This window comes from Pongo abelii, chromosome 18 (genome assembly GCF_028885655.2).
Source record: "Pongo abelii isolate AG06213 chromosome 18, NHGRI_mPonAbe1-v2.0_pri, whole genome shotgun sequence".
In the NCBI taxonomy this organism is placed as follows: domain Eukaryota; kingdom Metazoa; phylum Chordata; class Mammalia; order Primates; family Hominidae; genus Pongo; species Pongo abelii.
In genome coordinates this window covers 20297260-20315459 of record NC_072003.2, presented here as the reverse complement: position 1 = coordinate 20315459, position 18200 = coordinate 20297260, and the positions used below count along the sequence as shown (strand labels likewise).

The 18200-nt window shown below is 43.4% G+C and overlaps 1 protein-coding gene across 9 annotated transcripts in view; it reads right to left on the bottom strand.

The window, feature by feature from the left end:
• The window catches only part of LOC129050924 (ubiquitin carboxyl-terminal hydrolase 31-like), a 363751-nt gene extending 346456 nt beyond the window's left edge, over positions 1-17295 (bottom strand). For 5 of the 9 annotated variants that reach the window (XR_008514827.2, XR_010137826.1, XM_054534778.2 and 2 more), the window contains exon 1: positions 16578-17274. Coding sequence is in view for 6 of the 9 variants with exons in the window: in XM_054534778.2 (XP_054390753.1) it covers positions 16578-17174 (597 nt within the window). In the remaining 3 variants the exon portion in view is untranslated. Of the gene's footprint in view, positions 1-16577 lie in introns of all 9 variants that reach the window. The other 4 variants (XR_008514828.2, XM_054534781.2, XM_054534783.2 and 1 more) reach the window with 3 other exon arrangements.
• Positions 17296-18200: the final 905 nt, after the last annotated feature.

Sequence of the window (18200 nt, the reverse complement as noted above, 5' to 3'; positions counted from 1 at the left end):
GTAAAGTCAGATGCCAGCTCAGGAAAGATTTTAAAGGCCACTCAAACATGGCACAGGGAGCCATAAATGAAATGGTAAATTAAGATCATGGGCTCTGGAGCATACAGCCTGAGTTCAGATCTCTGTTGCCCCACTTCCTATTTGTGAGGCCTGGTACTACTCTCCTCCAAAGTAAAATGGATAATAATGACTCAGTGTGATGAACAGATTTTGAGAATGCATGCCAAACATTTCACTTGTAAATGAGATATAACCAGCACTCAAATTTTAGCCATATTATATATGGGAGTAAAGACAAATCAGGGGGCCGGGCGCAGTGGCTCACACCTGTAATCCCAGCACTTTGGGAGGCCAAGGAGGGTGGATCACGAGGTCAGGAGATCGAGACCATCCTAGTTAACATGGTGAAACCCCGTCTCTACTAAAAATACAAAAAATTAGCCAGGCGTGGTAGTGCCCGCCTGTAGTCCTAGTGATTTGGGAGGCTGAGGCAGGAGAATGGCGTGAACCCGGGAGGCAGAGCTTGCAGTGAGCCAAGATCATGCCACTGCCCTCCAGCCTGGATGACAGAGCAAGACTCTATCTCAAAAAAAATATATATATAAATAAATAAAAATTAAAAAGAGAGAAAGCAGGGGAGGCAACTGCACAATTGGAGAGTAGTTAGGAAACAAACTAAAGAGGCAAGAAACAATGACAGTCTAAGCTAAAGCAGTGAGGACAGAATGGGAAGGCAGATTTGGGAGAAATTTAGGAATTTGAGTGGTAGAATCAATAGGATTTGTGACCTAATGAATGTGGAGAGGGAGGAAGGAGGCATTAATGTCACTCAGGTGTCTTACCTAGATGATGAGCAACTGGTAGTACCCTGCATCAAGATAGAAAATAAAAAAGGAGGAAGTCCAGGAAAGAGTTCCCAGAATGAGTCCCCCCTTTCGAATCCATTGTAGCTAAAGTTCTATGGAAGCTCTGAATGGAAGGTATCTGGTAAACAACTGAAAAATACAGATCTGTGGGCTCACTGGAGGAGCCTGTGCTAAGGACAAAGATTTGGAATTCAACAGATGGGTGGTGGTAGAAACCTCAACTAAGGCTGAGAGTGCCCAGACATCATCTATAAGAGATCGAGCCAGAGGGCAGAATGCAGAGGTAACCTATATTTAGGTGGGAGGCTCAAAGAAGCCCAAGAAAAACACCATCAAAGATGTAGTGAGAAAATCAGGAGAATGGTGTCTAAGAGTCAAATGAAGAGAGCTTCATGAAGAAAAGGGTGATCAACAGTGTGAAATGTTGAAGAATGATAAAGGAGGCCAGAGAACGAAAAACTGTCTACTATATTCCAATTAAGACAACGATAACAGAGGTGAAAAGAAGGAACAGATTTGCGATTTGCATCACAATCTGATGATCAGTTTGATGTGAATCAACAAGAAAATATTCATTTATAGATCTTGAGATTCAGATTCGGGAGGAAAAAAACAAACGGATATCACAGAGAATATGGAGGTGTCACTGACACAACTTACTGAATAAAATGAGCAAGGGAGAAGGATCTTGATAGCAACAAAGTTTCAAATACCTGGAAGGGACCACTGGATGCCATCTCAGAAACAGGTACACAAGGAGGAACAGGCGTGATGGGAAGTCTTCACCACGGTACAAAACCTCCCCACTAAATCACCAAATCCAAGTGCTTTTTCCTCAGTCTTCATGTCTATCTCCCTTTAGCATTATATATATGTAAACGGCCCAGGCATGGTGGCTCACGCCTGTAATCCCAGCACTTTGGGAGGCTGAGACAGGTGGATCACCTGAGGTCAAGAGTTCAAAATCAGCCTGACCAACATGGTGAAACTCCATCTCTACTAACACAAAATTAGTCGGGCGTGGTGGCACATGCCTGTAATCCCAGCTACTTGGGAGGCTGAGGCAGGAGAAATGCTTGAACCCGGGAGGCGGAGGTTGCAGTGAGCTGAGAACGCACCATTGCACTCCAGCTTAGGTGAGAAGAGTGAAACTCCATCTCAATAAAAAGAAAAATAATTAAAAAAAAAATCTTATTCCATCTTGAAATGGTTTGGCTTATGGCCTTATGTTCCCCTCATTTAGAAGAATCAAAACCAAAGGCATTAGTATGTATAATGGAAGAATGTGAGCTACAGAAGAGAAGATTTCCTAATTTAAAAAAAATGAATAGCCGGGTGCGGTGGCTCATACCTGTAATCCCAGCACTTTGGGAGGCTGAGGTGGGCAGATCACCTGAGGTCGGGAGTTGAAGACCAGCCTGACCAACATGGAGAAATCCCGTCTCTACTAAAAATACAAAATCAGCCAGGCATGGTGGTGCATGGCTGTAGTCCCAGCTACTCAAGAGGCTGAAGCAGGAAAATTGCTTGAACCTGGGAGGTGGAGGTTGCGGTGAGCCGAGATCACGCCATTGCACTCCAGCCTGGGCAACAAGAGTGAAACTCCGTCCCCCCAAAAAAAAGAACTGATAAAAAACATCATTAGCACTAATGAAACCTTGGTTGACTCGGGATGTAAGACAAACATGTAGGTGTCACTATACTGACGGATCGAAAGAGGAAAGCAGATGACACCAAGGTCTCCCATTTCTGACTTAAGTAGGTAATGAACCAGGAACAGAGGAAGAGATTAGGGGACCACAGTTTTGAACAAGCTGCATTTGAGGTATCAACATGATCCCAAGTGAGGTTAAATCTGGTGCTCGGGAAACAGATTTGAGCTGGAAATTTGAATCAGAGCAGCACACGCCTATCACATCAGACAGAACCCAGGGAACATCTGGTAAGAAGGGGAAGCAGCTGGGACAGAATCTTGAACACTGGAAAAGGTCACAGAAAAGCTGCCCGTGAAGAAGCAAAGAGGTGGCAGCCAGGAGAGAGAGAGTGGCATCATACAAGTGAGGACAGACAAACCTCCACGGAGGCGGAAGCAACAATGAAAACTACTGCAGAAAAGGCAAGTCAGGCAGGCTCTGAGGCAGAACCTCTAGAACAGCAAATTAAGAGGCTGCTTGCTCATGTAATCTCAATGAAGCAGAATATTTATCAGAGAGGGTTAAAAGAAACAAGGCAAGGGTTTGAATGACTGCCAGAGATCATTCTTCATCACCAAGGAGCTCAGTTATAAAAGGATGGAGGAAAGATGCTGTGACCATCTGGAGGGGACCTTCAGGAGCAGAGGGACCCACAGGCTAAGGGAAGGAGCTAACAGAAAGGAGATATCTGAATAAAGATGATTCTTCAGGCTGGGTACAGTGGCTCAAACCTGTAATCCCAGCACTTTGGGAGGCTGAGGTGGGTGGATGACCTGAGGTCAGGAGTTCAACATCAGCCTCACCAACATGGTGAAACCCCATTTCTACTAAAAATACAGAAGTTAGCCAGGCGTGGTGGTGGGCGCCTGTAATCCCAACTACTTAGGCGACTGAGGCAGGAGAGTTGCTTGAACCTGGGAGGTGGAGATTGCAGTGAGCTGAGATCGCATCACTGCACTCCAGCCTGGGCAATGGAGCAAGACCCTTACTCAAAAAAAAAAAAAAAAAGGTGATTCTTTGGTAAGGGGAAAAGGAGAGATTGATTTAAAAGAGGCTGCAGAGGAACTGGCCTTAAACAGAAGGTAGGTAGGAGAGATGGAAGAGAAGGAGGTAAAGATAGTCCTGGATGCAGATAAACTAGCGATAGGAAAGCAGGGAACCTGGTTTTTTGAGTTTATTTTGTAAAGAAAGTAGAGGACAACTGCCAAGAGGAGCTCTCAGGTGTAACAGGGGTAATGACAATCTCATAGCATAGAGTTGGGCCACACAAACTGTCAGAAGTACAGCAAGCTTCTGTTCTGAATCCTCTCTCTTAATTGACTCCCAATGGGGAAAAAATAGAAAAAAAAAAAAGTTTCAGCATAGACATTCCTAACAAATTAACTGAAATCAAACTCTTCCTCACATTTCAAAGCAGATATTTTATACACAGCATCCATTCAGATTTCAGGGTGGAGACTACATTCAATTATCAAGACTGCATTAAATTTATTTACGCTTCTGTCCACTATCACTTCAACTCATCCACACTTATCCACCAACTGCTGTGTTCTAAGGCAGAGTGCCAAGGCTGCTCAACAACATGTTTGTTGGGCACGACCAAACAGGTAACAGAACGTCCACAATCCTCGTAACTAGGGCAAAAACCATTCTGGGTCAACCCCACCCTAAATCACTATATCAGACCCTAAAGAAAATTTAAGGAAAAGAAAATCTCAATACACAAACACAAAAGGTCCTCTTTCTGCCTCTTTTTACCCCTCACAATGGTAACTTATTCCCACTGCAGATACCCAGGGGACTACTTATCTTACCTCTTCCCCAGACAAAACAAAACACAGAAGAATCTAATGGCCAATCCTTTAGTATGTATCACAGAAAAAAGAAAAGCAGTAGGAGTCAAGAATCCTAAGCTCAAGCTCCGGCTCTGCCACAAACCACTGGTTATCAGAGGCAACTCACTGAACCTGTGATTCGAATCCTGGTTCATCAAATGAGCAGATGAGACCCCTGCATCCCAAATCTTCACCCAAGCCCTTCCCCAAGAGTCCCGGCAAGTGATCTGGTATACGTTTTTGGTCACATCTGATGTTGCTTTGATTTGCCTTTTATGATCTTTTTTCATAATTAAACCTTAGTTTATTTGATGTCCTAAATTAATCTTTCTGTATGTTTGCAGTTTTGAAAAAGTTGATTATCAATGTCCTCTGTAAATAGAAGCATTGCTACAATCTGAGAAATTATTTATGTCATTTCTATAGAAAACAGAATGTGGGCCAAGTGTGCTGGCTTATGCTTGTAATCTCAGCACATTGGGAGGCCAAGGCAGGAGGATGGCTTGAGCCCAGTTCTAGACCAACCTGGGCAACATATCGAGATCCCATCTCTATTTAAAATAAATAAAAAAAAATAGAAAAGAAAACAAAAAATAAAACATGCACCTTCTTAAAATTAATCTTACATATTTGTGTCTATTTTACAGAATTTGGGTATAGTGTTTCTGTTTGGAAAAAAATATTAAACTGAGTCTCTTGGTCTCCTGGCTTAAATCCTATACATCCTACTATAAACAAGTTTGACCCCTGCTCCTATTTTCCCCTCAGTTGGGATGATCCTTAGCATATAGTTACTAAATAATAAAGTAAAAGGCAAAACAGTTACCGGGTGTTCAAGTTTCATAAAATTTCTCCTTACCCTTCAAAGAGAGAATGTTTTTATTTTTTTCCCTTAGAGAAAAAAAAAAAAAAAAAGAGTTGGAAACATGGGTCAGAAAAGAAAAGAGCCATAAAATGAGACATGAGGGTCTTTCTTCCTGTAGAGCCCTAGTAAAGAGGTTGAAGCATCCCAGGCTCCAGGGAAAAGATACTGACTGGTCCAAGACATCCTTCACCTAACTCCAGGAAAAAGAAGAAAAAGCAACGGTCGGTCACTGGTGACTTCCACCCATGGGAAATGGATGTGGCAATACTGGTCTGACATGAATGATCGGGAGTTGGACTTCTCTTTTGGGAAGAAGGGTAGCTTGCAAGACTCATCAAACCCAATCATTGCCCACTTTCTTTGATTCTATGCCAGAAGAAACACAAAATTTGTTTCCAGTGATCATGGACAAAAACAAAAACAAACAAACAAACAAAAACAGAAGAACTCGAGGACAATAGTATTTACATTTTTAGAAAAAGAAACAGATGAAATGCAAACAGCTGGGTAGTATCTAAAAGTGAAATCTGGCTTATGGGCTGCTGCTGGAAATAAAATAATAAGCGCTTGTCTTGAGAAAAGTTTCATCGTTTGAATTTTACTTTCAGGACGCCTACTAAGTTGATGAAGAATAATTAGCTAAAACATAAGGGATAAAATTTGTACAAATAGATGAACACTGTAAAAACAGATACGACTCATGAAAAAATGGTAATATAGTGTCCATGCAATAGTATGACATACTAGGACACAGAATAAATAGGGCCTTCTGTGCCCTTCATCTATTCTTCCTCCTTATCTTCTCCTCTGAGGGGAGAGGAGACAAATAAGACTGAGAGGCCCCTAATATTTGCTGGCTGGGGCAACAGCCCCTTGAAAGGGACCCTAAGGCCTCTAGGCTTTCATATGTACTTCCCCTAGGGCTGGAATGCCCTCCACCACACCCTTCAAACCACTCTCCCTCCTCAGAAAGATAAGCAGGGGACCCTGGTGGGACAGGAGAGAGAAATGAGGCACAGGGAAAGGGGGCTTCCATCCAGGATGGAAAGACAACCTGATGAGGACAGGAGCAAATGCCACACACATTCCTTGGACTCTGTTCACATTTGGCCACAGAGAAAAGCATGTTATTCCTGGTACAGGTTGAGTATCCCTTATCCAAAATGCTCAGAACCATAGGTATTTCAGAGTTCATATTTTTTTCAGATTTCTGATTATTTGTATTATACTTACCAGCTGAGTATCCCAAATTTGAAAATTCAAAATCCAAAATGCTCCAATGAGCATTTCTTTTGAGCATCATGTGAGTGCTCAGAAAGTTTCAAATTTTGGAGCATTTCAGATTTCAGATTGTCAGATTTAGGAGGGTCAACCTGTACAGAGCTCCTGATCCTTCCAGGCACAAGGGCCAAGCATAGGATAACTCAAGTATAGGTGTCCATCATATCCAAGTTCTCAGGATGCAAACTCAGGAACCAAACAGATTTGCATAGCAAAGAATATCTGCACTGCTGTAAGATTAGTGTCAGATTTTAAGCAAATTCATATGTACCACAAAGACCTAGTGGCAAAGACTCATTGCTGAATAACGACTAGTAAAGTATGCATTCCTCACCTAAAAGAAAAGGCTATAATAAAGGGGTTGAGTAATGGTTACTGCATTTCAAGAAATTATAACTGACTCTTGAAACCACAAAACTAAGGGTTGAAGTATGGTCAAGAGCCAGGAAAAAAGGGAGAAATAGTGAAAGGAATATCCTATAAGTGGATTCAGCCAGACAAACAAGGAGCAAAAGTTGTCCCAACTGATTATACAAGTAGCAAGAGAAGACCTCCAAGTAAGTATTTACACAATGGTAAAAACTTTCTGCTAGAAATGCAGTAGAAAAAGAAAGACTGGATTATGAATACCAGAGTTCAAGTTCTCATTCTACTACTTTTGATTTTTTTCCTTTTCTTATTTTTGTTGTTGTTGTTGAGATGGAGTCTCTCTCTGCCCAGGCTGGAGCGCAGTAGTGTGATCTCAGCTCACTGCAACCTCTGCCTCCCGGGTTCAAGCAATTCTCCTGCCTCAGCCTCCAAGTAGCTGGGACTACAGGTGCACGCCACCACGTCCCGCTAATTTTTGTATTTTTAGTAGAGATGGGGTTTCACCATGTTGGCCAGGCTGGTCTCGAACTCCTGACTTCAAGTGATCCTCCCATTTCAGCCTCTCAAAGTGCTGGGATTATAGGTGTCAGTCTCTGCGCCCAAACTTTCTACCATTTTTTACTTAACATGTGCTTCTCTGAGCCTCAGTCATCTTTTCTGCAAAATGGGAATGGTGATAGTAATGCTTTTCTAAAAGGATTACTGTAAGGCTTTAATGAGATCATAAAAGCATTTTGTAAAGTCTAAAACTCTGTACAGATGCTATTATGTTAGTTTTGAAAAATAGAATAAAAAAAGAAAAGAATCACCCTATGATACTACACAATCCTTAAAAATGCCAAAGAGAAAGAAAACGAGAAAATATCTAAAGCATTAGTTCTCTATCCTGGCTGCACATTAGAATTACCTGGGGAAAGTTAAAAATAAAAACCATGTCCTGGCAGCAGCACACTGCTAATTTTTTTTTCAAGTGTGACTTATTTTTAATGACTATTTCTAATGTGAAGCCAAGTCTGAGAACAAACACAGCCACATTGGAAAAGCTCGAGTTTCACTTCCAAAAGCACCAAAACTTATGGGAGGCTCCTTTGTCATAAGCGCATTATATGACTTCTTACATTACGTTTTATTCATATCTCCAGGATATACCATCTCACATGCATCACTAGACAGTGAACAGGAATAATGTCTTACTCAATATTACTTCCCCAATACCTAGCAAATACAATGCTTGGTGCAAAGGGTAACAATAACAGTTAATACTTATTGAGCGCTTATACTGTATCGGGCATTATGCTTATTGCTTATAGATGTTATTTTCTATAAAATTCACCCTTAATGGCTGGGTGCAGTGGCTCATGCCTGTAATCCCAGCTACTCTAGAGGCTGAGGCAGGAGGGTCACTTGAACCCAGGAGGCGGAGGTTGCAGTCAACTGAGATCGCATCACCGCACTGCAGCCTGGGCAACACTGCAAGGCTCTGTCTCAAAAAAATAATAAAATAAAATAAATAAATTCACCCTTAGGAAATTCCCTATGCTGTATTCTTATTTATGGATGAAAAAACTTAGCCTCAGAGAAACAAAGTAACTTTTCAAAGTTACCACTCTTCTTTTTTCTTTTTTTTTTTTTTTGAGACAGTCTCACTTTGTCCCCCAGGCTGGAGTGCAGTGGCACAATCTCAGCTCACTGCGACCTCCGCCTCCCGAGTTCAAGCGATTCTCCTGCCTCAGCCTTCCAAGTAGCTGGGATTACAGGCGCATATCACCATGCCCTGCTAATTTTTGTATTTTTTGTAGAGACGGGTTTTACCATGTTGGCCAGGCTGGTCTCAAACTCCTGACCTCAAGTGAGCCGCCTGCCTCAGCCTCCCACAGTGCTGGGATTATAGGCATGAGCCACCGTGCCCGGCCAGTTACCACTATTCTTCAACCTCAGCTGATTAAAAAAGCCTTAAAATATTTTTGCCCATAATCCTTCTTCAACAAAGTACCTTAAAATGATTTGTCCCCATATAGGACTCAGCATCATACAGGGCTCAGGTTCTTCATTCTAAATGTCAATTCTCAGTTAGACATAAAGCACGACTAAACTACAGCTGCACCAACCCTGAGGCTTCAGGGAATTTATCTGCTCTTAAATAAATCCTTGTTAAGCAGTTTTTGTTTTGTTGCAATTTGTATTTCTTCCTATGACTGAAATATGGCCCAGAAACAAAAATGCTGTTTATCTAATTGGCATGTTATTTGAGAAATAAGGAGGAATGCAGACAATGTAGAATGATCAAGTTGCAGCATGTGAAGAACTATGTCCTGCCCAAGTGTCCCAGGATGCTAGAGAAAGCAAACACACCAGAGACAAAGATCTGGCTTCAGGGAACTCCATCTGTCTCTCATCAGTAATGTAAAGGGGGTGTTCTTCACCTTAAATGCTCAAGCTGCTCTTCTGGTGGAGATTAATTCCACCAATAGTTCATCCTTCCCCGCACAACTTAAGTGGCCAAGACTTGCTCACTCCAAGTTTAGAGTCAGCTCAGGTCACCAAAACGTATTTAACTACCCAATCAACTAACTCAAGTAACTCAAAAGTATCTTCTTTTTGGACCCTTTCTCATTTTTCCAACACAATCTACCATTCAAAACTATAGTAAAACAAACCCTTTTTTTAAGGAGGAAGGGGGGAAATTTTGACTTACAATCAACACAAAAAAGCAAACGTCCAGTCCCAATGCAAGTTGGTCATCATACAGGAAGAATGATAATCTGAAAGAGTTAAAGTTAAAACTGAAAAGCCACCTAAATATCTAATAAATTATTATATATTCCTGTCATGAAACATTACAAATGGTTGAGGGTTTAAAAAGCATCAAGTTGTACACTTTAAATATACACAATTTTTATGTGTCAATGATATCTCAGGCTGTTTAAAAACAAGAGACAGACCTATGGAGCTTTAAACCAAAGTTTTCCATTTATAGTAACTCTAAACCCAAAGCCCAAACCAATCTCTGGATCTTAACCACTGGGGAAAGAGACAGCAGCCAGCATCAAAGGAAAATTAGAGAGAGAAAAAGAATGTATCCCTACAGCTACATCCAGTGGCCTTTTGAGGCCATCCTGGCTTGCCAGGTGGTGGGAGATGAATGCTTAACCCTAGGAAGAGGAAAAAAGAATGGCAGTGGCAGCTTTCTGAGCAAGTAAAAGAAGGTAGAGGAGGAACATACAGACTTACGAACTCAGCACAATGACCCTGCCCACAGCACAAGAGCCAATCAATGTTCTTCACTGAGTGGTGCTCCTCTCCGAAGTGGAAGTAAAGTGACCTATACATCCCAGGAGGCAGAATAAGGTGGGAAAGGCAAGGACTAGAGGAAAAATGAGATAAGGCCTTGAACTACCCCTAAGCCAAAGATGCATATATTTCTTCTATAAACACACACAGATTATATATACACACACAAGAGGCAAAATCCTCTTGATTTTGAATATATTGACATTTTATTACAACAGACCTAAAATGTTTTTGACTGAAGCCGATTTTATAAGGGGATCCAAAATATTCTGGAAATAACCTTGCATTGACTCATTATTCTGCTATTGCATTTTTATAACTGCAACATCACTTAGTAGTAACTAAGGGAGACTATTCATAAGCAGATCCAGCAAGTTTCACTATAAATTATGCATTCACATCGCCATAAACCCAGAGTACTCCCAGTAAATTTTAACTGCCTGAGACGCTTGCAAGTCACAGACCTGCTGTGGCATTCTACACAGCCAACCCTATGGATACTTGACAGGCAAGCCAGGCTGACTCTTAGGCCTCCAATCAATCACAGCCTCCGCTCATTCTTTCAATCCTGGACACAAGAATCAGATCTCCTAAAAACCAGCACAGACACCTCCAGCTCATCCTGGCTCCAGTCTTCTCCTAGCAAAGTACAATTTAGAACCTTTCCAGCCTAGGCCTGGCCGGGCCCGGCCCCATCTTTACCAATTCTAGTCAGTTCAGGCCTTGGTCACCTGCCTGTCTTATGTGGATGCTAAATGGATGAGTGTGTGAATATACAGACAGTAAACAAAGAGAAGAGTGTGAAATCAAAATAGGGCTATTCCCTAGTATCAAAATGCTACTATCACATAGTAACTTCAAAGAATAGATCAAGCTGTTCTCCCTACTAACCAAAGAAATGCAAATTAAAACAATGAAATGCTATTTTCTACTTAGCAACTTAAAGATTTCTTTTTTAATTACAACAGTGGGGTACCACACATTCTTAACAATGCTAGTGGTAAAATCCTTCTGTAAAAGGTAATAATATGATTTAAGAGCCTTTGAAATAGGTAACTACTGAAAGGAATTTCGTTTTATATAGCCTCAAGAAATGATCAAAAGTGAAAGATTAGTGTACAATATACATTCATTACAACCAGAAGCCATCTACATGCCCAAAAATAGGTTATAGTACCTTCATATAATGATCTGAAAAGTTTTTATGATGAAAATTACTCATAAGACAATACGAAATAAAGATCACATGATGAAAATCTGGATATATGGTTTGATATCAATTACGTTATACACACACAGGGGAGGGGAAGGCAAGTAAGTCAATTTTATTATTTCAACTTGCATATATTTTCCATGTTTCCTACAAAACTTTAGACACTACTCTTACAGAAATAGATGTTATCTATTATCAAATTTTAGCAAAAGAACCCAGACACAAAAGAATATATACTTATTGCAAACCAAAACCACAATGAGATACCACTTCACGCCTACTCAAACGGCTATAAAGAAAAAGACAGACATTAACAAGTGTTGATAAGGATATGGAAAAACTGGAACCCTCACACAGTGCTCGTGGGAATAAAATGGTATGGCAACATTGGAAAAGTGCCTGACAGCTCCTCAAACAATTAAACACAATTACCATATGACCCAGCAATTCCATCTCTAAAATATACCCAAGGAACAAAAACACATCTCCACATAAAAATCTGTACGTGAATGTTCACAGCAGCATTATTTATAATAGCCAAAGTAGAAACAACTCAAATGTCCATCAGCAGATGAATAAACAAAATGTGAAATATTCATATAATAGAATATTTTGCAGCTATAAAAAGGAATGTAGTATGATATATACTACAAGACGATTAATCTTGAAAATATCATGCTAAGTGAAAGAAGCCAGACGCAAAAGGCCATATATATGATTCCTTTTATCTGAAATGTCCAGACTAGATAGAGACACAATGTAGCTTAGCGTTCATGTAGGGCTGGAATATTCCAGAGAAATAGGGAGCGACTGCTAATGAGTATGGGGTTTTTTGGGGGGTAATTAAAAATGTTCTAAAATTGATTGTGATAATGTTTGCACAACTCCAAGAATATAATCGAACTGTACACTAAATGGATGAATTAAATCATAGGTTAACTGTATCTCAATAAAGCTGTTTTTAAAACAATATATACTTATTTCACTCATAATAAAGTCCAACAACAGACAAAACTAATCGATGGTGTTAGAAGACAGTCTATGTTTAATCAATGGTGTTAGAAGACGGTCTAATGGATGGTGTTAGAAGACAGTCTAACATTCCAGAAAGGGTACCTTCTGGAGTGTTAGAGATGTCCTATTTCTTGATCTGGGTTACAAATTATCACTTTAGGATAACACATCAAGCTGTACGCTAATGACATATATATTTTTCTGTATGTATGCCATACTTTGTTCAAAAAGTTGACATTAGGCTGGGCGCGGCAGCTCACGCCTGTAATCCTCGGACTCTGGGAGGCCGAGGTGGATGGATCACCTGAGGTCAGGAGTTCGAGACCAGCCTGGCCAACAGGGTGAAACCCTGTCTCTACTAAAAATACAAAAATTAGCCAGGCGTGGTGGTGCACGCCTGTAATTCCAGCTACTCATGAGGCTGAAGGAGGAGAATCACTTGAACCTGGGAGGTGGAGGTTGCAGTGAGCTGAGATCATGCCACTGCACACCAGCCTGGACAACAGAACAAGGCTGCATCTCAAATAAATAAACAAACAAACAAATAAATAAATAAATAAAATAAAAAATTAAAAAGTTGACATTGTAATGGAAAAACACTAAAGTTTCTTAATTTAGTCAGACGCTCAGACTCTAACTCAGTTTAGTTAATCTTATTTAGAGCCGATTCCATTTATCTAGTTACTTAACTAAAAAGCAGATTAGAAACTGCAAAATAGTCGGGCATGGTGTCTCATGCCTATAATCCCAACACTTTGGGAGGCCAAGGCAGAAAGATCACTTGTGGCCAAGAGTTTGAGACCAGCCCAGGCAACAAAGAGAGACCTGGTTTCTACCAAAAATTTAAAAATTAGCCAGGCATGGTGGCGCACACCTGTGGTCCCGGCCACCGGGGAGCTGAGGTGAGAAGATTACTTGAGCCTGGGAGATAGAGGCTACAGTGAGCCATGATCACACCACTGCACTCCAGCCTGGGAGACAGAGTGAGATTCTGTCTCAAAAGAAAAGAAGAAAAGTACAGGAGGAAGTAGGAGGTACAGGATCCCAGCAACAGGATAAAGCAAGAGAAAACTAGCATGAAGATGGTAGGGAGCAATGAAAGCAAATATCATAGGAGAAATAAGAATTCGAACAATATAGCAATCCAGAACCACTCAATAGGGCCTATGTAGTCCCACTAGCCCCAAAAGAAACCTCCATATTACCTAAAAGGAGATCAATCAATGATGTTCATAACAACCCTAAGTCACCAAGGAACAAATGAGTATGTCTAGGATTCTCACCCTGGCAATGAGTACAAAATAATATGATCAAGCCATCTAATCAAAAGAAAAGGTTAAAATTGTAAGGATCTGATGTTCAAATAAGTAGTTACCTCAGAAGTCACTTACGTAAAAGACTCATTCCCCAAAATGCCAGGCACATGGATTATCATTGTGTTATTCAACGATGATACAATGGCACAGAATGTATCATACTGAGAAGTGAGTGCCCTCTCCGGGACATACTCCTCAGTGAGTCATCCAGCACTAGAACACTGGAGATATAAATAAATACCACCTCTTCAAAAACAGTCTGAAATTCAAGTGGTCAAAACTTAGAGCATCATGGCCGGGCATGGTGCCTCATGCCTGTAATCCTAGCACGAGGCTGAGGCGGGTGGATCACCAGAGGTCAGGAGTTCAAGACCAGCCTAGCCAACATGGTGAAACCCCGTCTCTGCTAAAAATACAGAAATTAGCCAGGTGTGGTGGTGGGTGCCTGTAATCCCAGCTACTTGGGAGGCTGAGGCAGGAGAATTGCTTGAACCCGGGAGGTGGAGGTTGCAATGAGCCGAGATCATGCCACTGCACTCCAGCCTGGGTGACAGAGCGAGACTCTGTCTCACAAAAATAAAAAAATAAAAAAACCCTAGAGCATGTACACATCAAAGGTAAGCTATAAAACAATCAGACTTGCAAAGCTAGACCCAGTGAAAGTGTAGAGGTGGAGCGTACTTCTCATCAGCACTTAACTATGGTGATATTTTGCAAGATCCTTTCTATGCCTCTGTCCTACCAGCATCCCTTTCTTATGTCCCAGACCTGCTGTCACAGGCTGGGTTGGTTGGTGTGTTGGTTGGTTGTTCTTGCTAAAATGTTTTCACCACTCAGGTGTAAAGGAGTCAATGGTTGTTAAACACCACAATCTGTGAGGATGGTATTACTATGTGGCAATGAAAAGGAAAATATGGAAACTGAGGCTCAGTGACCTGCCCAAGATCTCAGCTGCACTAGGAGTCTCACTACATTCAAAACTCATAGGCTCACAGATTTTCAAAAGGGAAAGAGTAGCCTCTGACCCTGGATGCCCTCCACCTCCCCCAGCTCTACCCTCTGAAGCTTGACAGAATCTGGGAAGGGGTGGCCGCAGCTACAACAGCTTAACCAGCTGCCTGACATCACAATAGAACCTGAAGGGTAACTAACCCCTTCCTCCAGCTGGATATAAAATAAAAAGCAGCCAATACTCCTTTCTTTCCCATCTGAAGGGAAATTAAGCTACTCTCCTTTCTTCCTGTCACTATTAAAATTGTGAAATCATTAACTAGTAGATATTTTCCACTAGCTGTTGCTTTTAAAGGAGTTTGTCCTTTTCCTTAGCTACCCTAGTTTATTATAACTTCCATGACACGAAGACTCTGAAATGAGGAAGATTTACCAAGTTGTCACTGTACTGTTAAAAAGGAACTCTTATTTTTAGAAGATTAAAGAACTTTCCAACTTAATGTATCTGTGTAATTACTGGGAGCAACTCTGGTCAGGGAATAAGTTCTTACTATTATTCTTTTCCAGCTACAGAGAGCCATAACCTTCAAATAAAGAAAGCGTTTAATTTCCTTCTCTAGAGTTTGGAAACAGCCTTTCTCTGCTCCCATCATTGCTCAAAGTAAAGTAAATAGAGAAGTTAATTCCCTGCTCATTCATTTGCTCATGAATATGCACACAAGGGTCACGACTAGTTACTATGGGGGTTAAAGGGAATCATAGCATCCATATGTGGTGCCTCATGCCTATAATCTCAGCACTTTGGGAGGCCGAGACGAGAGGATCACTTGAGGCCAGGAATTCAAGACCAGCCTAGGCAATATACCAAGAATTGTCTCTACAAGAAAAAAAAAGTTTTAATTAGCTGAGAGTGGTGGCAGGCACCTGTCGTCCCAGCTACTGCAGAGGCTGAGGTGGGAGGATTGCTTGAGCCCAAGTTGGAGGCTGCAGTAAGCTATGATTGCACCATTGAACACTAACCCGGATACAGAGCGACCCTGTCTCTTAAAAAAAAAAAAAAAAAAGCCTGGGCATAGTGGCTCATACCTGTAATCTCAGCACTTTGGGAGGCCAAAGAGGGGAGGGTGGCTTGAGGACAAGAGTTCAAGACCAGCCTGGGCAACAGAGCAAGACCCTGTCTCTAAAAACAAAATAAAAATAAAAAGTAGCCTGTCAGCACATCAATCACATCAGCAGGTTTTTTTTCTTCAAACCACTATCTGATATTACCTCGTTAACTTCTTCAAGTCTTTAATAACAAAAATAATAGCAGCAAATACACGATATTGAAGTATTTTACTTATCAGGTTGAACCCTATAAAAGTGCCAATCTGTAAATAAAAAACGGTGAAATATGGATAATTCCACAGTGTTCGACCTAATATATCAACTTGTTTGCAGCTCACAACCACCTTATAAAGTAGGTCCCAGATGAAGAAACTGTAAGCACAGAGAGGCTGCTTAACTTACCCGAGGTCACATTGCTAGTAAGTGGCAGAATCAGGATTTGAACCCATGCTCAACACTCCCACCCCACAAAAATGCAAGTTCCATGAAGGCGGACAGTCTTGTTCATTGCAACGTCACTCCCATTGCCTATTATCACAGAGTATGGGCATGTATGTAGTAAGCTCTCAATAAATACATGTTGAGTGAGTGAGTGAGTGAATAAATGAATGAATGAATGAATCTCCTTACAATCACTGGTCGATTGCCCAGACCACTCGGAGCAACCAATGCAGAAGCCTGCCAGGCCAAGAGGAACCGAGGGAAGGAAGACCTGGGCGGGCAGGTGCCCCAAGGGCTCCGGGTGCAGTCGGGGCGCGGCGGCGCGCGGGCTCACCTTGAAGTCGCGGCTGTGCTGCGAGGTGTACTCCAGGGTCCAGAGGGCCCGCACCAGGTGCGCCAGCTGCTCAGTGACCTCGCCCTGGCCCTGCGCGCCGCCACCCGTAGGCTGCTGGGGGTCAGGCGAGGGCTCGGGCCGCCCCGCCGGGTACTGGCCCAGCGCCAGACACTCCGCGAAGAGCTCGGTGTTGCTGAGGCACTGCAGCATGGCTTTCATGAAGCACGTGTTGCAGTGGTTGCGGAGCCCCGCCACGCCGGGCACCGGCTTGGCGGCGCGGGAGAGGCGGGCGGCGGCGGGCACGGCGGCGGCCGGCCCCGGCGGGAAGCAGCTGCAGAGGCCGCCGCGGTCCGGGGCGGCGCTCTCAGAGCTAAAGTGCCAGAGCGTGGAGAGCGTCTTGAGAACGCGGCTCATGAAGCTGCCCACCGAGCGTGCAGAAGAGGGCGAGGAGGGCGCGGCCGGCACGGACGCCCCGGAGCCCCCCGCGCCGCCGCCGCCAGCGCGGCCGCTCGGAAACAGCCGCTTGCTGAAGGAGCGCTTCTCCTTCCCGTTCGCCGCCGCCGGCGGCCCGGACCCGGGCGCCGTTACCTTGGACATGGCGGCGGCTGCAGACACTCATCACCGCGCCCGCCCGCCTGGCCCGCGGCCCCGCCACAGCCGCCGCCGCCGCATCCCGCAGCGCCGCGCCTCACCGGGCCCGGGTGCGCGACTCCCAACACACCTCAAAGCGCAGCGGCGCCAGCGAGCGAGCGGCGGCCAGCGGGCGCGCGCGCGGTCCGCCCAGCTGGGCCGCTCACGTGACGCGCCTCCTGGCACCGCCCGCCCCGCGCTGAAGCCGCCTCGGCCGCCATGTTCACTGTGGGACGATAGCTGCCTCTCCAGCCGGACGCGATGCCTGGAGGCTGCGGGCGCGGTCCTGCTGCGTGAAGCCCGAGGGAGGCCATGTCTAGTGTGGGCGCGGTCCCGGCTTGGAGGAAAAGGCTGGGCTCCCCTTGGATGGTGGATCCCTGGGGTAGGTCTCTGTCTTTGCTGATCAGATGGCAGAGGCGGGAACGTGCAGGAATCAGGATGCTGTCAGTTACCAGACCGTGCAAGAGCTGGTGGACATGGCCCTGACAGGTCCTGGGCAAGTCAGCCCTGTCTGGCTCCCAAGGGACGTTGCAGATACCTACCGTCTGGGTGCCAGCGGAGCGCAGTCACAGACCCTGGCACGTCCCAGCGGGCTTTTCTTCCTGGCTGCACCTTGGAGTCCCAGCGAAACGCTGTTATCATAACTACCTTCCTTTTCATTCCAGCCTTTAAAACTCCGCCGGGCTCTCCCATCATCCATCCATCCATTCATTCATTCACTCACTCATTCATTCAACAGTTACTGGGGATATTGCAAAGAATTAAATCTATTAAATTAGAATCAAATGTCATATCCCCAGTGGATTAAATTAGCACGGTTTCTACCTGCCCTCTTGCAGCTTACATTCCTACTGGGTGTTTACAATAGCTGTTGTGTTCCACACATTATGCCAAGCATGCAATATTTTCTTTAATCTTTAATTCACCGTCTTTGAGATTGGTACAGTTCTTATCTGATTCAAACACAAGTTTTATTCACAACCCCTATACTTG